Here is a 22,076-nt window from a genome sequence, read left to right as displayed (position 1 = left end):
AGTTATCTGACACTTTAAATCTCAATATGAAAGGAAGCTGCCATAAGCCCTTTTATCACATCAAACCCAAACACCTCTCTGAATCTTTTTTCCTTTGCCTTAATTGCATTACTCTTAAACACAATTCCCCTCTCTACTTATAATGTTAAAATAAGTAATTCATTTTACAGTAACATCTTTTTTACATAGCACTTGACATCACAGAACCCGTTTCTGCAACCACCATCCCTTCCATTCCCAATCAATCCATCTGATTCTCTTCCTTCAAGAAACATTCTTGTAATATCCACACTTGACTCTGGTCCTTCCGTTTCTGTGCTTATCCCAATGGCAAGCATAGCTTTTTGGTCTGCGGGAGGGTGAGTTTGCCAGGAACCAAAAGTAAGGGAGAACATTCCAAGACTTGTGGTCCATATATTGGTTTAGTAATTTATGAAGCCAAGGTGGGCAGGATGGAGTAGGATGATTGGAGGAGGGCAAGGTTGGAGGCTCAAAATTGGGGCTTGAAAGATATCCAGGTCTACTGTGTGCAAGCAATAGGCTGTTGGAAATCTGGCCTGAAGCCTAGAAGAAAAATTGCCACTGCATATACGAACTTATTGGTTGAAACAATGAAAAAAGTGAGTCAACCACCAGTTCAGGAAACTACAATTAAGGAATACTCTGAAAGCGTGACCAGACTATAAGCTGCATCCATAATTCTCTTCCCAGGGTATCAGGAACCACAAATTGCCTGATAACCTTGCATACACTTATTTGCCTTGGACTTACCTGCCCATATGACTGTGACTTCAGATAAGTGTTCATATTTAATGGGTAGTGGGATATTCTGGAATTTCAAATCCCATGTCCAGTTAGCGCTCTATTCTTCTCAATTTTAAACAGTCCTACATACCATTTACATTTTTATAGTTGTATGTTGAATAACTGATACTTAAGGTTTAACTACTCACCATTACTTCTTAGAGAAAAGGTGTGCGCTGTGTCTCCAAGTCTAATGATTTCACCAGTGGATTCTGCTTCATCTCCATCCCAAGAGGGGCCCAACGTCTCAGAAGACAAGGAGCACCTGAAAAAGTTCCCTCCTTCACTCAGGGCCCAGCCTGACCAGAGGGCCCTTCCCCTGAGGACCTGGAGAGCTGCTGGGTGCAGAAAAAGGAAAAGACTCTCTCTTTTGCTCCTTAGCATGTCTTGCTGCTTATGTTTTATTTTGACTGATATATGAATGGTAGAAATAGCTGTATATAAAGCGTCAATGATTAAACGTATAGGAGAACAGCAAATACTGGTGACTCTAGGGTGTGGGAGTGAAGGGGGTGGGATGCTAATTTTGCATTAAATATCCTTCAATTGTTTCACTTTTGCGCTCATTTTGTTACTTTAAAAATCTTATAGAAAGAAGTTCATCAGGCTGGGCATGGTAGCTCACGCCTGTAATCCCAGCACTTTGGGAGGCAGACATAGGTGGATTGCCTGAGGTCAGGAGTTCACAACCAGCCTGGCCAACATAGTGAAACCTCATCTCTACTAAAAATACAAAAAATTAGCTGGACGTGGTGGCAGGCGCCTGTAATCCCAGCTACTTTGGAGGCTGAGGTGGGAGAACCGCTTGAACCTGGGAGGCAGAGGTTGCAGTGAGCCGAGACTGCACCACTGCACTCCAGCCTGGGCAACAAGAGCGAAACTCTGCCTCAAAAAAAAAAAAAGATGTTCATCTTATGATGGTCTCCTCTGAGACACATTTTTTACAATGTACTATACCTAAAAAAGAAGGCATTGCCTGTGCTCTTCGAACCATGAACATATAGCATTATGTTCAACCTCTAGTTAGCAAGAAGTGCAATCAAACCTGTCATGACAATACATTTTTGTCTATGAAAGAAGCACAAGTTTAAAAACTGTAAAAATGATCAATGATATTGGCTCATGAGGGTCCTGTAACCCAGCATTTCTATACTGTTGGTAAATGTACAGTCATGGCCTTTTTGGAAAACAGTCTGGCAACTTTTACTATTAGCCTTAAAACATTTACACTGTCTTACTCTGAATCTAGCCTCAAGATGTAAGGAGGAAAAAAAGAATAAACATTAAGTATCACGTTTTTTATAATATTAAAAAAAACTCTCTACTTTAGAGGAATGGCTTAGTAATTTATGAAGCATCCACATGAATGATGTTATACAGTGATTACAAATTATTATAAAGAACTTAACAACTTGAGGCCGGGCGCAGTGGCTCACACCTGTAATCCCACCACTTTGGGAGGCTGAGGCGGACGGATCACTTGAGGTCAGGAGTTCAAGACCAGCCTAGCCAAAACGGTGAAACCTCGTCTTTACTAAAAGATACAAAAATTAGCCAGCCGTGGCGGCGTGCGCCCGTAGTCCCAGCTACTCAGGAGGCTGAGGCACAAGAATCACTTGAAACCGGGAGGCAGAGGTTGCAGTAAGCTGAGATCGTGCCACTGCACACTCCAGCCTGTGTGACACAGCAAGACTCTGTCTCAAAAAAAAAATTTAGCAACTTGAGAACACTTAATGTTAAGTTTAAAAATGCAAAAACGAGCCCGGTGAGGTGGGTCATGCCTATAATCCCAGCACTCTGGGAGGCTGCAGCAGGAGGATCGCTTGAGGCCAGGAATTCAAGACCAGCCTGGTCAACATAGCAAGATGCCATCTCTGTTAAAAAAAAAAAAAAGAGAAAAATTAGCCAGGTGTGGTGGCACACACCTGTGGTCCCAGCTACTTGGGCTTAAGCCCAGGAGTTCAAGGCTACAGTGAACTCTGATCACGCCACTGTACTCCACCATAGGTGTCAGAGCAAGACCCTGTCTCTTTATTAAAAAAGCAAGGGTGAGGGGCAGGCAACAAAATTATATAGATATATGACTAAATCCAAAAAAGAAAAAAACATAGTAAAAAGGACTAAAAAATTTAACAAAATGTTAACAGGAGTTATTTAGTTCGGAATAGATTTTTTTTCGTGCTTTTTCTATTTTGCAAGTTTTTTGCAAAGATGATGACCTACTTTGATGACTAAGAGAAAAACAGGGACCAGGCGCAGTGGCTCATGCCTGGTCCCAGCACTTTGGGAGGCCAAGGCAGGTGGATCACCTGAGGTCAGGAGTTCAAGGCTAGCCTGACCAACAAGGTGAAACCCCATCTCTACTAAAAATATAAAAATTAGCCAGACATGGTGGCTGTAATCCCAGCCACTCAGGATTACTCCTGTAATCCCAGCTACTCAGGAGGCTGAGGCAGGAGAATCGCTTGAACCCGGGAAGCAGAGTTTGCAGTAAGTCGAGATCATGCCACTGCACTCCAGCCTGGGCGACAGAATGAGATTCCGTCTCAAAAAAGAAAAAAAAAGAAAAATATAAAAATGAGTAGGTAGTTGATACTGAGATTTAGGTATTATATGTAACTCAAGGTTCTTAAAACTCCCTCAGGAAGGTTTAAAATATGAGAAGTTAGTAGAAGTTTCACATTAGCTTTTTTTGGTGTCATCTTGGTATATTATGTGCGATTTTAATTCTTAGTCCAAAAAGCGTAACTTGTTTTCATTAAATTCAGAGACACTGAGTGCTACCTCCCAAAAGAAACTCTTTTCCATGATGATTTAGATTCTTTAGTACTTTCTGGCTCTTCCAAACGTTCTCCTCGATCGGATTCTTTAAAATACTGTTCAGTTTCACCTGTTCAGAACAGATAAAAACAATACCAAAAAACCCCTAAGTGAATACTACTTTTTCTATGTAAGAGGCAGGGAGAGGTAAGGACAGTGAGGCACCCCTAACTTGCCATGGTAAACAGGGTTCTTGTGGAAGTGCAATCAGAAAGAACCAAATCTTCACCTGTAATGAGCATGTATTATTCGAGTAACAAAGAAACAAGAATATTGCTTTAAAAACAGGGTCTACAGTTGTATGAGCAATGTTTTATTTTTTAAGTTAGTGGCAGGTCCATTCAATATTTTTATACCTCTCCATCTGTAAAGGATGTCTGAGGTATATCAAGATGACAGAAAACATGATTGTGTCAACGTAATGCAAGCTCCAAGATAATCATGCCTTAGGCTGAGTCAGGCTGTATCAGGGCTTGGATGAAATTTTTCTTAAGACCATCAGTCTTTTTTCCACCCCACCATACTTGAAGAATACATACTTTCACCAGTAGCTATAACTCACTAGGGAAATAATTTCAAAACATATGTAGGTGAAACCTCCCATGATTCAGATTTACCCCTTTGGATATTCTCATGCCCATGTCTAGAGATTCACCATTCAAACACCCACCTTCATTTTTTTCTATTTCCATATTCACCAAGCAACATTTCAATAACATCAATTAACATTTATTACACATTTACTCTGAGCTAGGCTGTGTGCTCAACTGTTTACACATCTACTCACTTAACTTTCACAACCACCATGAAATAATTTCAGATGAGAAAACAGGCTTAGAGAACTGCCGTCATATAGTGAGAGGCAGAAGCCAGCACTGAACCCATGGTCTTCCTTCGAACCCCTCCTTCTTTAGTGGTAAATGATAATGCTAGCTCAGGTCCCAGGTAGAAGCTGCCCTGCACAGCTGATATGATTAGTGATAATAAAGATTTGTTTCCCATTACTATTAACTGGCATTTTGAAGAATCTGATCAGCTCTAGGCAATACTGCCAGGTAAGTATATATTAGACCTGCAAAGATGAGAAGCAGACTGTAAGAAAATGCTATCCAGCTAAGGTACTGTCATATAGGGAAGCCTATCTGAACAACTTCCCCAGTACCTCACCACATACTGCTGATCTCCCCTGGGAATATCCTTCGGTCTTTCACCACCACCAGACTCACATAAAAGTATCTCTCAGTTGCCCCCTCCTCTCTTCATCCCCACTGCCATATCATTAGCCAGGCACTACCATCCCTCCCCTTCCTGCGAGCAAGCACTAAACTGTAAAAACTGCTGCTCTCTTTACATTTCAAATTAATCTCAATCTCTTTACTTAGAGGTTGTTTTCTACCTCTTAACCCTGTTACTAAAAAGACTAAAAAGGTACACAGCATACAAATACCTACTGGTAGCCTTGAATTAGGTGAGTTCCACCTGTCAATACTCTCCCCTAGTTCTAATTCCCCCTTTATGCTTTTATTGTATGTATTTATGGCTGTCTCCCTGACTCAAGTACAGGTTTGAGAGCATCAACATGACAAGCAGCTTGGAATCCTCCCAGAGTACCCAGACGCGTATAAACACTCAATCTTTGAAACAAAGAAATGTCCAGTGTGGCAGACTTTTCAATTTTCCCTCCCAGCTTTTAAACAGTTTAGTAACAATTAAAGGTAGGAAACTATCTCTAACTAAAGACTTCAAGATTAATTTCAAATGTTATAACCACAGGTCTCACCATAAACAAAGTAAGAATGAAGAAGGATGAGCCTACTCCAATTTTTTGTCTTAATTTGTATTCGAATTTATGTAAATTGTGGTTGCTGCTGAAAATTTATTTTTGATAACTTTTCAACATAAGAACAGGTAATATATTATTCTATTCATGACCAACAGCATTATTTACTTAATCTCAAATTATTAAGACAGTGAAGTTCTTTTACTTTTTGCAATGACAAATATCTGAAATATTTAGGCTGTCACAAATGTTAAGTGCAGGCTAAAGACACAAATGCACCAATTCTTCCTGTTGATGCCTCAGTAACATCCAAATATTTACCATAAATAGCAGTTCTGAAACACGAAATTTTGGAGTAAGAAATTTTATGCAATCATAGGACAATAAATAATCTAGCCAGAACTTTACCTTTCTAGTATAAATTAGTTTTAAAGTAATTTATAAGCAACATCCAAGTTGATAAAGAACATGATGACAGTCTAAGACAATTTCCAACCAGCTGGAACAATAAGAATTTGAAATTTACAAGTAAAGTTATCGGGTATACTGTATTAGTGAATCTGCTTCCTATGAAGAAAAATACACAAAAAGATAAAAGGCAAAAGGGACATATCATAAAAGGTAAACCAAACCAAATTTCCATTCTTAAACTTACTTTTCTCATGAGATGTTTCACTGATGCGTTCTGTAAGATACTCCAACAAACCATCAAATATTTCCAGGAGATTCTTAATAGATTCTTTATCTCTTTTCACTATATTTTCTCCTGGAGACAGAATATAGAGCTATTAAAAAATTTAACCATGAAATCTGAAAGCTTCATAATCTTGAAATTGGATACAACATTGTGAAAATGCCATTTAAGAATACAGGCGATATATACCAACTTACAGCTCCTTGGAGATTAAATAAAAAAAAGAATACAGGTGAAACAATTATAAATATTAAAAACACCAATTTCCTGCTGCCTGATTATATTTGAAGAAAAAAAGGGGGAAGCTTTAAATATGGTGTCTAATAATTCACTGGCATATTCCTTCCTTTTTTGGAGAACAAACTAATTGGATTTAAGAAAACATCTCTAGTAAGATTTATACCAAAATATATTGCAGCTAAACAGAACTTTACCAGATTGGTGGGAAAAAGTGGCAGGAGAGAACACTTTTTCCCACCATTTTCTAACTGGTGGTGTGTTCAAAAGATTATAGCAGCAGAGTAACATCAAAACAACAACAAAAAAAACAATAAACTTGTTGGGATACTTTCATCGGAAATTCCTGAGTTCTCCACCATAACCCCCCATATTTGTTAACTCCTCATTTTGTGTAGATCATACCATTTTTCTGATTAAAATCCTTTCCCTGGCTCCCTTTCTGAAATATAAGCCCTGCACATAAAACCTTTTTAAATCTCACCCCATTTTCAGCGTCTCTAGCTACATCTCTTACCATATCCACTTCATACTCATAACTTACACTCATAGATCATAGCACAGTCCCTAGCACAGTACCTGCTCCATGACAGATTTTTAATATAAATGTTTAGGTTGAAATGTTGAATAGAAATGGGTTGGCAAAAAGCATGGAAACTTGACATATTTAATGTCACCTGAAATGGACTCCAAATCAACCTCAGGTATAGATAGTACTTAACTCTTGTGATACTCTGATTGTCCTTTGGGAGATCATGCCTGGCATTCTCATGAGTTCACACCAATATGGGAAAAGCAGTGTAAAATTTGACATTTGGGAGAATCTAGCCATTCGTAACCTCAGCCATGATGCTAAACAAACCTAAACCAGAAATTTGACATTTTATACTACTACTAGTAACGACAATGTTTGACACTTTTTTCATTTAAAACAATGAACCAGAAATCTTGGTTTTGGACGTGTTTTTCTGGCTTAAAAATACCTAAGTATATCCCAAGAGCATCCTCAAAACTTTTCAGTTTCTAGGATGGGGAGTATACTGACAACCTAGCAACTAAGACTGCCAGCCAGAATGCAGTGCTTCATGCTGCAGGAGAAACTGTTTTACAATTTTTCATGGAGTGGGTGTAATCTGTCAAAGACAGCCCTGCATTAAAGAGCTTTACAAACATATATGTTTATAACCCTGCTATAGTATGTTTAACAAGCACAAATACCAGAACTTGTCCTACTTGGGTGATAAAGCAATTACAAATTGCAAAAAAAAGAGGGAAACTATGGGAGTATCCCTCAAATTATCTCCAAACTGATTTACCCACTGACTCACCTAGAACTGCATTAAAAAACTTAAGACAGAAGAGTATTTTATTCTCTTTGCAAAAATTTGTTCTTGTATCAAATTAAGAGATGTAAATCAGGACTTATCCTGATTAACGTTTATCTCCTTTTACAACTATCAAAGAATAAATCAACAGTATAAATCCTCTTTTTGTGATTATAGTTTCACATCGTCAATATTCCCTCTATTCATAAGCTTGAAATAACTTACTGGAATAATCTTTCATTTCTAAACATAAATGAAATACACATAATATAGTGATTTATAAATATATTTGGTATGTTTGGTTTTAGAATACAGCATAGTATACTTTATTTTGGAGATTTAATTACAGTAAAAAATTTCTGAATAGATAATATGGTTCAAAATTCAGAAAGTGCAAAAAGTATGCACTGAAAGTTCTTGTCCCTTTGTCCTGCAACCCTGAGGTTCCCTTTGTTGGAGGCAATCAGTATTACAAGTTTCTTGTATATGCTTCTAGAGAGTTCTTCTGATTGCAAACAACTGCAAATTTCTGCACACCTTTGTTTTTACAAACACTAGCATACTACTCTGCACATTACCATTATAATTGTACTACATTTTTCTCACATCACATATGCTAGAGATTGTTCCCCTAACACGGAACATTGTGCACAAAGAGCATATTCAATCAACTTTTAGAGCCACAGAGCAGTCCACTGTATGCAGCTATCATGATTTATTTAACCAATCCCTACTAATGGACATTTAGGTGTTTCTAATTTTTAGCTATCACAAACAAGTAGAATAGTATGCTTTAAAATAAAACAATATGGCCAGGTGTTGCAGCAAGTCAGGGACCCCAAACAGAGGGACCGGCTGAAGCCATAGCAGAAGAATGTGGATTGTGAAGATTTCATGGACATTTATTAGTTCCCCAAATTAATACTTTTATAATTTCTTATGCCTGTCTTTACTGCAATCTCTAAACATAAATTGTAAAGATTTCATGGACTCTTATCACTTCCCCAATCAATACCCTTGTGATTTCCTAGGCCTGTCTTTACTTTAATCTCTTAATCCTGTCATCTCGTAAGCCAAGGAGGATGTATGTCGCCTCAGGACCATGTGATAATTGCGTTAACTGCACAAATTGTAGAGCATGTGTGTTTGAACAATATGAGATCTGGGCACCTTAAAAAAAGAACAGGATAACAGCAATTGTTCAGGGAATAAGAGAGATAACCTTAAACTCTGACCTCCAGTGAGCCAGGCAGAAAAGAGCCATATTTCTTTTCTTTCAAAAGCAAATGGGAGAAATATCGCTGAATTCTTTTTCTCAGCAAGGAACATCCCTGGGAAAGAGAATACACGCCTGGGTGTAGGTCTATAGATTGCCCCCGGGCATGGCCGTCTTTTATGGTCTATAGACTGTAGGGGTGAAATAGACCCCAGTCTCCCATAGCGCTCCCAGGTTTATTAGGAAGAAAAAATTCCCGCCTAATAAATTTCGGTCAGACAGGTTGCTCTCAAAACCCTGTCTCCTGATAAGATGTTATCAATGACAATGGTGCCCAAAACTTCATTAGCAATTTTAATTTCGCCCTGGTCCTGTGGTCCTGTGATCTCACCCTGCCTCCATTTGCCTTATGATATTCTATTACCTTGTGAAGTACTTGATGTCTGTGACCCACACCCTATTCGTATACTCCCTCCCGTTTTGAAAATCCCTAACAAAAAGTTGCTGGTTTTTGCAGCTTGTGGTGCATCATGGAACCTACCGACATGTGATGTCTCCCCCAGATGCCCAACTTTAAAGTTTCTCTCTTTTGTACTCTGTCCCTTTATTTCTCAAACCGGCCGACGCTTAGGGAAAATAGAAAAGAACCTACGTAGCTATCGGGGCAGGTTCCCCAACAGCCAGGCACAGTGGTTCAGGCCTGTAATCCCAGCAATTTCGCAAGTGGAGCCAGGTGGATCGCCTGAGTCCAGGAGTTCCAGACCAGCCTGGGCAAATGGTGAAACTCTTGTCTTTACAAAAATTAGCCAGGCATGGTGGTGCACACCTGTAGCCCCAGCTACCCGGGAGGCTGAGGTGAGAGGATCACCTGAGCTTGGGAGGTTGAGGCTGCAGTGAGCCGCGATTGCACCACTGCACTCCAGCCTGGGCAACAGAGTGAGACTCTGAATCAAAAAATAAAAATAAATAAAACAACATAACATAAAAACAAAAAACACACCTCAAATTACCAGCTAAGATATTTATGTTTCAGACCCAGATCAATTGCAAAATCAATGTTCAGCTCTCCTGGAAAAGTTCTCATGCATCGACATGACCTCTATCACTTGATTGTCTTAGCTCAATCTTACAATTTGGTCTACTCCATAAGCTCACTCATTTGGTTAAGTAAACAATGTCTACGGTTCTAACAATTATTTTTACTAAAATGCATAATTAGGTGATAGTTATATATATACAAACCTGTTATGTGAGACAAGCTGACCTGCAAGTAATCCAAGGCCAGCGAATCAATTACTGCTTGCACATTGTGTGCATCATCCTCTTGACTCCTAGGAATAGCTATGAGGTCTGTGGGGGAAAAAAATCACATAATTTTGTATCCATGAGAGGCCAAGTTTTCATCTCATTGTCTCTCACCAGGCTACTGAATATATTCAACTGCTACAGAGGCTCTGCCCAAACAGAACATGCTGTAAGGTACAGATAAAGTTAATAAACCCTGAACTCTACACAGCAGAATCTTTATTGGTTGAGTGTTTATTGATTGAACCGACTTATCAATATTGGACTGGTTGAATACGGTTGAATATTACACCATATATATAGAGAGAGATATATATGAACATGCTCTACAAGAAGCACCATGTTAAGGAAGATAAAGTGGTCCCTAAATTCAAAGACAGCTAATAGTCTAATAAGGGAGCCAAGACATGATACTTTAACCCATAACTATGGGCAACTTTCTACGAAGAAAAAAAAAAAACACAACAGGCATTCAAGGAGGGTTCTTATATATACACATATCTATGTTTATTATTTATTGAGACAGGGTCTCGCTCTATTGCTCTATCGCTCAGGCTGGAATGCAGTGGCGTGATCTTGGCTCACTACAACCTCCGCTTCCCCAGCTCAAGCAATTCTCTTGCCTCAGCCTCCACTATGTGCACCACTATGCCTGGCTAATTTTTGTATTTTTAGCAGAGATGGCGTTTTGCCATGTTGGCCAGGCTGGTCTTGAACTCCTGGCCTCAGGTGATCCACCTGCCTCGAGTGATCAGCCTCCCAAAGTAATGGGATTACAGGTGTGAGCCACCATGCCCCGCCCTTATATGTCCTTTTGAATAGCCAACTAGAATTATTGGTATAAAGATTTAAAAGGTCAGCACAGGCTGGGCGTGGTGGCTCATGCCTGTAATCCTATCACTTTGGGAGGTAGACAGGGGAGGATCACAAGCTGAGTTGGTACCACCCTGGTCTTGAACATAGTGAGATGGTGAGCAAGATGAAAGGACATATGTGCTTACTAACTGTCTTGGTAAATTAGGTTCATCATCTACAAACATCAATTCTTATCCCTAGCACTGGTTAAGTAACAGGATCCAATAAATTCCCATGCTCCACTCAATTTTACAACCTTTGAAGGTACATTTACAGAAAGGATGCAACTTTCACAAGGCATTAGCCATGATTAGGTTAAGCCGTGATTATCAGGAGCCCTCAAACTGATCTGCTCAAGGCCATTATTATGAGTGGGTTCCACAGGGTATTCCTTAAGGAATACAATATTATAATTATACAATATGCAATATTAAATACAATTTAATATACAATATTTTAATATTGTATATTAATATAATTTAATATGCAATATTAAAAAAAGATATAGACAAACAAAATGAAATTTTTTAAATACCAAAGAATCTAACTAAAGGACTAAAAACTTTTGGCCTAAGATATAGGCAAAATTACTCCTGCTTTTAGTATTCTTACCTGGTACCTTTTCTCCCAAAATAGACTGATAAAGAGCAATAAAAACATTAGCATCACAGTCTTGAAGTTCATGTATTCTCAGATGTATGTGACACTTAAAAAGAAGGTTATTGGCAATGGTTACCCACTCTGTTGGGAAAAAGGGGGAAAGATCAGTCTTAAACACCACCAGAAAAAAATCACACACACATTTAAAAAATCCAACAACCTCCCCCCCAACAAAAACAGACATTGAACTTTGCAGAAGATAAGGAATTTGATTGTTATAGAATTTCAAAGACCCTTTAGGCATGATTTTTAAAAAGATGTATTTAATTTCTTGGGATGAATTCCAGAGTGCTGTAATTTCTATATAGTCAAAACTATACTGCAAATTCAATCGTTACTGTTGCAGCCTAAAATCTTAAGTTACTTATATAAGCCTTACATGGGTGTTTTTAATTAAAACATATTTACAAGTAAACAGGAATATTATGTCATAAACAACAGTTTAATGATAATCCGAGGTTACTAGAAACTCATTAATGGATGTTGCTTCGCACTCCCAATAGCATTGGTCTTGTGTTTACCCAATTATCTTCTGCAAGTCAGGATTTCTCTGGTGCCCGAAAAAGTGGTGATTAAACTTAGGCTGTTAAGAACTGGTATAATGACAACATCAACGCTAATGCATGTTAGTTTTTCTTTTTTATTATATCGATCTATATGAAAGAAAATATGGGAAGTACATGAAGCTCAGAATTATCAATACTGCTGACGTTTCCTGCGTACCACATTCTCCTCTCCCCTAGATATTGCTGGGATTTGCAAAGTTTGACGGTTTCTCTACCAAAAGTAACTTAGAAAGCTTAAAATACTTGTTCCTTGAAATGGCTGGCGATTGGTAGGAAAGCACTTTCAATCGGTATTAGAAACAAACATCTCCACTATGTTCTGGACACGTAACGTTCTGGAAACGAATAAGAGTGTATTTTCCATGCACATAATCCCCCTCCCCACGTCCCTCTCTCACAGCTGGCCAAACCATGACAACTGGTTTGTACGCAGTCCTTGTGAAAAGGATGAAAGCGTCCTAGACAACCAAATTAATTCGCTCTTCAAAAACGGTGCTAGACAAAGTCCATGACTCTAGAGGGCACTGAAGAGAAAAAAGCACAACTATTCTACTGTGGCAGGGGCATGAATAAACCTTAAGAATGCTGTTCCTTTAAAGACCAATACAAAAGCAGGTACGACCTCAGGGCCCATAGTGCAAGGGCGGAGGGCACACGGACAGCGGCTACGCGCCCCACAGAAAGACAAGTCCGGGGACGACCCTTCTGACCGCTCTTTTTGCAGCCAGGACCCGAGTGTCCTACCGGCCTCGCCCCAGTGCCTCTCTCTCTCCCACAGCATACTGCTGTTCCACGGCCTCGAAGCGTAGAGGGGGTGAAGCTGACAGACCCTATCCAGAGAACCCGCCACCGGGACGCGGCGTCTGAAGGTCCCGAGCCCCGCCGACAGCCCAGACCCAGTCCGGGCTAGCCCGAGGCCTCCCTGGAGGTGGACGGTTTCAATCCACAGATACTGGGACCCCAGGGAGACACTCACCAGCCTCCGAACCTGCCATGTCTCGAAGGCAGGTCGCCGCCGGACTCCGACGCGGCCGGGCAGGCGACGGTGTCCTGGAAGGGCCGATCCACGCAGACCCGACGCTGGGGCGCGGGCGCACGAACCAAAGCGCAGGGAAGGAGGAGTGAAAGAGGGAGGGACGTTAAAAGAGCTTCTCGCCGCTGATTGGTCATCAGAGGAGCACTTCCTTTCACAGCACGTGCCACGGAGGCGGTTTGGGAAGTTTAGAGACCATTCTCCGCCGACCAAAACCCGTCAGAGGATTATCAGACCCGCGGGTCGGACGGTCCAAATCAGCCGAAAGCCCGGGCGGGTTCCGGAGTGCGGACAGCGCACTTCCGGTGAGCTATTTCGTTGTGTATCCCTCCGCCGACGTGAACGGGGAAGTAGTGCGGCCCGCTCTCCCGGCGGTCCAGGGTAGTACAGTCACGTGACAACGCCAGGCCCCGCCTCCCCCCTCTTTTGGTTACAGGCGTGAGGGCTCTTTGGAGACGTAAACATCTCCGAGTGGCGAGGGTGGGCGGGGCTGGGCTTGGGAAAGGGCGGGGTGGCTTGCTAGAGGTGTGGAAAGACGAGAAGAAGGTGAGGTCAAGAGAGTGCAGAATGAGGTATTCCAATGGTGGGTGGGCCCTGACCTGAGAGAGTGGCGCGGGGAGAGGTGAAAGCGCGGCGATCCTGGAACGCCGGCCGGCGTTGCGGCTTATGCGCGAGGGGCGGGGCGATTAGGTCATAGAGCGGCTCCCAGCGTTCCTTGCGGCGTAGGAGGCGGTCCAGACTATAAAAGCGGCTGCCGGAAAGCGGCCGGCACCTCATTCATTTCTACCGGTCTCTAGTTGTGCTGCTTCTGCTGGTGTCATCGCCGTCCCTCCTCTGCTGCCGCCCCCGCAAGGCTTCGCCGTCGTCTAGGCCATTTCCAGCGACTCGTCGCACGCTTTTCTATATACTTCGTTCCACCCCAACCGCAACCATTGACGCCATGTCGGGTTATTCGAGTGACCGAGACCGCGGCCGGGACCGAGGGTGAGTTTGGGAGCCGAGCTGTCAGGCCTGGCGGGTGGGGGATGGGAGGGCGGGTCAGGCTGGCGGCGGGCGGGGGCTTTGCGGCTTGGACTCGGCTTTTCCGGGCTATCTTGGGACCTCCTTTCCCGAAGGCTTGCGCCATTTTGATATTCACGTAACAGCGATCGGAAGAGATTTGACGGTGTAGTGTCTTCAAGCTTGCTTTTTGTGTGGGGATCGGGGAGCCGTCGGGGCGGCTGCCATTTGGTAGCTGTTGAGGGAACTCAGGGAGCGTATTGTGCGGATGAAAGCGCGACGCTTTGAGGCAGACGAAGGAACATCTGTTAGGTGCGGCCTTTCGAGAGGTGTTTTTGGGGTGGCCGGGCAGTCTGTGGGAGCGAGGGGACCACTTCCAAAGCCACTGGTGCTGTTGGGGTAGGAGGGCGGCCGGCAGGAGCCATGTGGCTGAGTCGCGGGTACAAAATGCCGGCCTCGGACATGGCGGCGGCGCCTTTGTTACCCCGCCCGGCGGAGGAGCTCAAAATGGCAGCGTCGAGAAAATGTGGCGCAGAGAGAAATGCGAGACAAAGGGGGAAGCGCCGCCCCAGCGGGAACGCCGCCCGGCCGGCTCCGCCCGGGCCGGGACTCCTCCCCCGGTAGTCGCCGGCTCCTCCTTTTCTTTTTTCCTGCGTTATATAATTTTGATTCGTTGATCTGAGCTCTACCGCGGCGTCCCCCCAGCTCGGTTTGCTAGCAGAAGTGTTTCTGAGAAAACCCTTGTTCTGTTATCGCTGTCTGTACTGTCTAGGTTCTTACCACTAAAGCTGTTTGGCTTGAAAATGGCTATATGAGTAACATCGTTGTGATGCTCTTCGGTTAATGTAGCCTTGTTATACCTGATAGTGAATTGCTAGACTGGTAGGGAAGATTATAGTAGCCACAAGAAGTAGTGTATGATCCCAAATTCTGGCGTCTGGGTGACAAGTTTCCGACATGATAAATCCCCGGCTTCCGACATGATAAATCCCAGGCTGTTTACATGATCCCAGGCTGTTTACATGTATTGGGGACTACGGGAAATGTTAACTGTGGCTGTTGAGAGAGAGAGACAGATTTTCACTAAGGACAGTGCTAGGTTTACCTTTCGAAGTCTGTTTTCAGTGGTCTTTAGCTTGTGCCAATGGATGGCAAACAAATCTATACAGAAACCTAGGTATAGCCATTTGAAAATGTGAATAACGTTTTTTCTTCATTCCAGGTTTGGTGCACCTCGATTTGGAGGAAGTAGGGCAGGGCCCTTATCTGGAAAGAAGTTTGGAAACCCTGGGGAAAAATTAGTTAAAAAGAAGTGGAATCTTGATGAGCTGCCCAAATTTGAGAAGAATTTTTATCAAGAGCACCCTGATTTGGCTAGGCGCACAGCAGTGAGTAAATTCATGTGGCTTCATCAGGCTGTAACTCGATCATGGATTCTAGTAAATGAAATTCTGACAGGTGTTTTGCAAATAACTCAATTTTGGTAGATTTACATTTTCTGACTTCATAATTGGGAAAGGTGTGACTCACTTTTGGAAATAGGTGGCTTTGGGTTTTTTTTTTTTTTTTTAGTTAAATTAGGTAGCAATAAATTTTTTTCTGTCGTAATAGGGTGTTCATAGGTGGGTCCAGATTAAAATGAAGGCTACTTTAGTTACTAAATTATGAAGTTAGGGGCTTATCAATTAGCTATTTAGCTAGGGGTGGTTGTCATAAATTTTAAGACTGTTATAATTTATTTTGCAGCAAGAGGTGGAAACATACAGAAGAAGCAAGGAAATTACGGTTAGAGGTCACAACTGCCCGAAGCCAGTTCTAAATTTTTATGAAGCCAATTTCCCTGGTAAGTGCTACTTTTCAGTTCTACCTACCCCTGTGTTTTTGTTTCCACCTACCCCTTCTTTTTCTTGGCATCACTAATTTTTACTAAATATCTGTCACTAATTATAGCAAATGTCATGGATGTTATTGCAAGACAGAATTTCACTGAACCCACTGCTATTCAAGCTCAGGGATGGCCAGTTGCTCTAAGTGGATTGGATATGGTTGGAGTGGCACAGACTGGATCTGGGAAAACATTGTCTGTAAGTTTGGGAGAACTCTTGAGTTGATCTGATATATGCAAGAAAATGTAATGGTAATTTAAAAACGAGTATTTTAATGTGGTTTCTGTTTGTCCCCACCTTCACCCCAAATAGTATTTGCTTCCTGCCATTGTCCACATCAATCATCAGCCATTCCTAGAGAGGGGCGATGGGCCTATTGTAAGTATATATTTTTAACTTTTTATTGGAAGCATAATGTACAGATTTTAGACTACATAGCTAAAGATGTAATCGTTTGTGGTGGTTTTATACAGAGGTTAGCTCAGCCTGTTCAGCTGGAGCTGCTTTGGGTATTGGACAACACATGAAGAAAGGATCTGCTAGCATAACTAATAAGTTAGCGGTTTAAAACTAGTACTCAGGTTTGTGCTGAAAGCTGTTTCTCTTTCCTTAGTGTTTGGTGCTGGCACCAACTCGGGAACTGGCCCAACAGGTGCAGCAAGTAGCTGCTGAATATTGTAGAGCATGTCGCTTGAAGTCTACTTGTATCTATGGTGGTGCTCCTAAGGGACCACAAATACGTGATTTGGAGAGAGGTATGTAACGAAAAGGGTTTTATTTGTCATTGGTGCTAAATATCCTAGGTATTGTAGTTACGCTTACGTGTTTAATTAAAGGTGTGGAAATCTGTATTGCAACACCTGGAAGACTGATTGACTTTTTAGAGTGTGGGAAAACCAATCTGAGAAGAACAACCTACCTTGTCCTTGATGAAGCAGATAGAATGCTTGATATGGGCTTTGAACCCCAAATAAGGAAGATTGTGGATCAAATAAGAGTAAGTGTCCTTTGAAATATGTGGTCAAACTGAATTCTGTTTTCACTCTTAGAGTCTGATACTAATTTTTCCCCCCAAAATCTATTAGCCTGATAGGCAAACTCTAATGTGGAGTGCGACTTGGCCAAAAGAAGTAAGACAGCTTGCTGAAGATTTCCTGAAAGACTATATTCATATAAACATTGGTGCACTTGAACTGAGTGCAAACCACAACATTCTTCAGATTGTGGATGTGTGTCATGATGTAGAAAAGGATGAAAAGTAAGTTTTATTAACTCTGTTACATTCGCTTCCTAACAACTTTGCTGTAAAATTGAGGGATCATTGTTTGGTGAGTTGTTTTCGGTTATTTCGGTTGGTGTAATTTCGTTTAGTTAGCCTATTAATCCTTCTGAAAATTTCTTGAATCCTTCAAATAATGGCTGTCACCATTTATAGCTTTCCTATAGAAGGAATTCATGTGTCCCCTGGTTGACTTAAGGACCAAGGGTCGAACTGCTCGATAAGTGGATTAGCAGGCGTTTCCTCTTTGACTTCCAGCCATGTAAATTGAACTTAATGTTTTGCTGACCATAAATGTGTGCCCCTAGCAATGGTCTTTTAAAACTCAGGATTTTTCCTTTCTCTCTCCTATTATTAGACTTATTCGTCTAATGGAAGAGATCATGAGTGAGAAGGAGAATAAAACCATTGTTTTTGTGGAAACCAAAAGAAGATGTGATGAGCTTACCAGAAAAATGAGGAGAGATGGGTATGTGTGAGCTCCTCCATTGAAGCAGATTTATTAGAACTGAGCTTAGGAAAGGGCAAACTTGGATCACGAGCAGTGGATTTTTTTCATATCTGATAGTGAATTTAATTCTCTTTCATTTCTGGCGAAATTAAAGAGATCTGTGACCAAAAGTGGTCAAGCACTGGAGTCCGAGGTTTTCAATGTGAGTTTAATAATACAACTTGTCTTTTAACTTAGGTGGCCTGCCATGGGTATCCATGGTGACAAGAGTCAACAAGAGCGTGACTGGGTTCTAAATGGTAAATATTTCAAATGAAGTATTTTTTCCCCTTTACTTAACCTAGCTAGAATTTTGCTCAGATAATTGATCATGTATATGCCTTCCTTTGTAGAATTCAAACATGGAAAAGCTCCTATTCTGATTGCTACAGATGTGGCCTCCAGAGGGCTAGGTTAGTACAAACTCGCATTCATGGCTTGGTTTCCCAGAAGATCTCCATTTAACTTTTTTAAAGAAAGTTTATTGCTTTCTTTAACCTGCATTTTTTCTAAGTTTTTTTCACATAAAGGTGCTGTCTTTGTGGCAAGGCCTAGGCATGACAATCGGAGGACTCGAGGGGGATGGAGGACTAGTGATCGGCTGGCTGCTTCCAGTCGATTAGAGAGGTGAAAAAGCTGAACGTGTGCCAGTAATCTTCAAAAGGCAGAACATATCACCTCTGCCCCGTAAACTGTTCTCTCCGAGGGAAAAAATGGAAGTTATCCTCACAGTTCACTGCCGTGGTATTTCTTCTGTCCCATGCTTTGCATGACTGCCATGGTACAGCCTTGTTTCAAACTGTTCACTGTGATCTGTGGGTCTTTGAGTTTCAGTGAGTTTGCTGAAATGTCGAAGAAATATTTCCAAACTTCAATGTTCAATGAAATTTTTGTTCAAGTTTGAAATGGAGAGAGCAGCTTTAAAAGGTACTAAGCCTTTTACAAATTGGTGAGTACTGGCACATGAGATCTAGAGCAGGAGCAACTTCTCACACATAGTAAGTGGGAAAAGAAAGTGCTTTGAAAGTTCCTCCCTCACCTACACAGTAGTCGTCATGTCGAGACCTGCCAGAGAGAGACACAATTCTCAAGTGAATCCTGGCTTCTTGGAAGCACTTGCCTAGACGAGACACAGTGCATAAAAACAACTTTTGGGGGACAGGTATGTTTTCTTGCAGCTGCGGTTGTAAGGTCTTGGCAAGACAAGCAGTGTGGCCAGAATTTTGAACTTCTGATGAATGTGTAATGCAAAGGACCTTGTACATTTTTTTGTTTCAAGGTCCTCAAAATGAGCACATGAAGAGGTTGCTGTGAAACTTTAAGTGGCCCTACTGCGCAGAAGCATTCAGATGTCACTTGATGATCTGTAAGGGAACTTGCTGATTTGGGAATGTGTTTAGGGAATACACATTCCTTTTGACAGGGTCTGTCACTGGGTGGGTGATGAATTATACAGATGACATGTGCTTTTTTTTCTTTTTTCAACCTCAATGGTATTCCTACAGGAAATGGATAACCATTTTAACTGTATTTTTTGCAGCCCGTACCTTCTTGGGAATACAATTGTCTAACTTTTTATTTTTGGTCTGGCTGTTGTGGTGTGCAAAACTCCGTACATTGCTATTTTGCCACACTGCAACACCTTACAGATGTGGAAGATGTGAAATTTGTCATCAATTATGACTACCCTAACTCCTCAGAGGATTATATTCATCGAATTGGAAGAACTGCTCGCAGTACCAAAACAGGCACAGCATACACTTTCTTTACACCTAATAACATAAAGCAAGTGAGCGACCTTATCTCTGTGCTTCGTGAAGCTAATCAAGCAATTAATCCCAAGTTGCTTCAGTTGGTCGAAGACAGAGGTTCAGGTAAGGATGACTGATAGGAAATGTTGGTAGTTATGAGTCACATCGTTGTCTACAAATCCATTTAAATGGTATTGGAGGGTGAGTAAAACCTTGAATGTGAAAATTTAAGCTGAAAAATTGTAAAAACATTTCACGCCTACCATGAATAGATCTGTTTCTTTCTGTCCACAATGATTTGTGTCATAGACATAATTGATCAATTTGCAATTATTTTTTTCTTGACAGGTCGTTCCAGGGGTAGAGGAGGCATGAAGGATGACCGTCGGGACAGATACTCTGCGGGCAAAAGGGGTGGATTTAATACCTTTAGAGACAGGGAAAATTATGACAGAGGTTACTCTAGCCTGCTTAAAAGAGATTTTGGGGCAAAAACTCAGAATGGTGTTTACAGTGCTGCAAATTACACCAATGGGAGCTTTGGAAGTAATTTTGTGTCTGCTGGTATACAGACCAGTTTTAGGACTGGTAATCCAACAGGGACTTACCAGAATGGTTATGATAGCACTCAGCAATACGGAAGTAATGTTCCAAATATGCACAATGGTATGAACCAACAGGCATATGCATATCCTGCTACTGCAGCCGCACCTATGATTGGTTATCCAATGCCAACAGGATATTCTCAATAAGACTTTAGAAGTATATGTAAATGTCTGTTTTTCATAATTGCTCTTTATATTGTGTGTTATCTGACAAGATAGTTATTTAAGAAACATGGGAATTGCAGAAATGACTGCAGTGCAGCAGTAATTATGGTGCACTTTTTCGCTATTTAAGTTGGATATTTCTCTACATTCCTGAAACAATTTTTAGGTTTTTTTTGTACTAGAAAATGCAGGCAGTGTTTTCACAAAAGTAAATGTACAGTGATTTGAAATACAATAAATGAAGGCAATGCATGGCCTTCCAATAAAAAATATTTGAAGACTGAATTAAGTGGAAATTGTACTTTATTTTATATATATAATGTCATGTAAAACTTTGCTTAGATGGTCTGGGTTTTTTTTGTTTTGTTTTTTTCCCATGAAAGCAAATGACTGCTCCTTTTTATTTAATTTGGGAGGCAGGGGGAATCAGAAGGCCCTTCTTTATAATGAGCTATTCATATTGCAGGAGTCAGAATGAATTGATAAAGGTGAATTTTTAGTTACAGGCTAAATTGCATAAAAGCTTTGTCAGCTCCCAACATCAGGGGAGTCATTTAATAGCCTTTTTCCTTATTTGCTAGTATGGTTAAATGAGAAAATAGTAAAATAGATACAAAGTCATCTATATAATGTGAGAACGTGGGTGACTTTGTTTTGCAAAGTTTATAATTTAAAAAGCTCCAAATAACTGGCTTTTTCAAGAGATTTATACTCATGCTCTTGGCTATACTGTGAATTACTGAAATGTTGAACAAACCTGTGAAAGACACATTAGCCCTTTAAGAGGGCCAGGAGCTAAGCTTGAGTCTCCTTAACTGAATTTGCACAACATTCTTAGTGCAGGTTACTTGTAGATTCTAGTTTTCACAGGCTCCCTGGGGCGCTAAACTAGTCACACTGGGAGTCATGAATGTCTTTCCAATAATTCAGGGAATTCTAGAGATCCTCAGACTGTAAGGTCTATTCATACTCAACACAAGGAAAAAACCTCATTAAAATTAATGACTAATCAGGAGGCAACATAACCAAAAGCACAGTGAATAAAAGTTTTCATGGTAGGTTCAACATGGGTTTATATAGAAAGATCCAGGGGATAGCTTTAGGTTTAACTTCGGCTCACCAACGTAAATTTCTAATCATTTATTTCAGTAATAGCTAGAAGTGGGTCTGAATGTTTTCCCAGCATCTGATTCATGTGTGTTTGCCAGAAGAGAGGTCTTCAGGAGACTTCATTTAAATTCTGATTATTAAACTGAGGCTTTAATTGATGTTAATGCCTTATGTCAAATGTAAAGTTAGAATTTGCTAGGGCTGGGATAGGGAGTGATATTTCTGGGACTTAGACATTGAAAACTAATTCAGCCTGTAGTAACCTGGATGGTTTTCAATGGCATGGTTAGTCAAATTCATGGTTTTAAACTTAGAAGCAGCTTTCGGGGGAGAGGGTAGGTTGGAGCATTTATTACATATTTTACTGTTTAATGTCTTAACCGTGGGTCTTTTAATTTGTAAACACTGAAATGATTGTGGGGCTGTGGAAAACATTTACCTATTTACCTTGGAAGTTTAAAAAGACAGTCCACTTTTTAGCATGTGTGTTGTGTCC

At 41.0% G+C, this 22,076-nt stretch overlaps 2 protein-coding genes across 6 annotated transcripts in view; one reads left to right on the top strand and one right to left on the bottom strand.

The window, feature by feature from the left end:
* Nucleotides 1-13,965, bottom strand: part of CEP95 (centrosomal protein 95) — a 32,452-nt gene extending 18,487 nt beyond the window's left edge. For 4 of the 5 annotated variants that reach the window (XR_008495072.2, XM_063656304.1, XM_054458012.2 and 1 more), the window contains exons 1-6: nt 13,239-13,956; nt 11,649-11,777; nt 10,119-10,226; nt 6,060-6,170; nt 3,589-3,694; nt 954-1,069 (exon numbers count right to left, since the gene is read on the bottom strand). Coding sequence is in view for 4 of the 5 variants with exons in the window: in XM_063656304.1 (XP_063512374.1) it covers nt 954-1,069; nt 3,589-3,694; nt 6,060-6,170; nt 10,119-10,226; nt 11,649-11,777; nt 13,239-13,257 (589 nt within the window). In the remaining variant the exon portion in view is untranslated. Of the gene's footprint in view, nt 1-953; nt 1,070-3,588; nt 3,695-6,059; nt 6,171-10,118; nt 10,227-11,648; nt 11,778-13,238 lie in introns of all 5 variants that reach the window. The other variant, XM_054458010.2, reaches the window with a different exon arrangement.
* Nucleotides 13,966-14,071: 106 nt separating this feature from the next.
* On the top strand, nt 14,072-20,755 carry DDX5 (DEAD-box helicase 5). The gene is made up of 13 exons (XM_054458014.2): nt 14,072-14,279; nt 15,517-15,682; nt 16,041-16,137; nt 16,245-16,378; nt 16,493-16,558; nt 16,794-16,935; nt 17,017-17,177; nt 17,266-17,438; nt 17,818-17,928; nt 18,148-18,209; nt 18,303-18,362; nt 19,599-19,823; nt 20,049-20,755. The coding sequence occupies exons 1-13, from the start codon at nt 14,236-14,238 to the stop codon at nt 20,450-20,452; spliced, it is 1,845 nt and encodes a 614-aa protein (XP_054313989.2). The 5' UTR covers nt 14,072-14,235; the 3' UTR covers nt 20,453-20,755.
* The last annotated feature ends 1,321 nt before the right edge of the window (nt 20,756-22,076 follow it).

This window comes from Pongo pygmaeus, chromosome 19 (assembly GCF_028885625.2).
Source record: "Pongo pygmaeus isolate AG05252 chromosome 19, NHGRI_mPonPyg2-v2.0_pri, whole genome shotgun sequence".
Taxonomy (NCBI): Eukaryota; Metazoa; Chordata; class Mammalia; order Primates; family Hominidae; genus Pongo; species Pongo pygmaeus.
The sequence above is the reverse complement of the archived record's forward strand: the minus strand, read 5'-3'. Positions and strand labels throughout refer to the sequence as shown.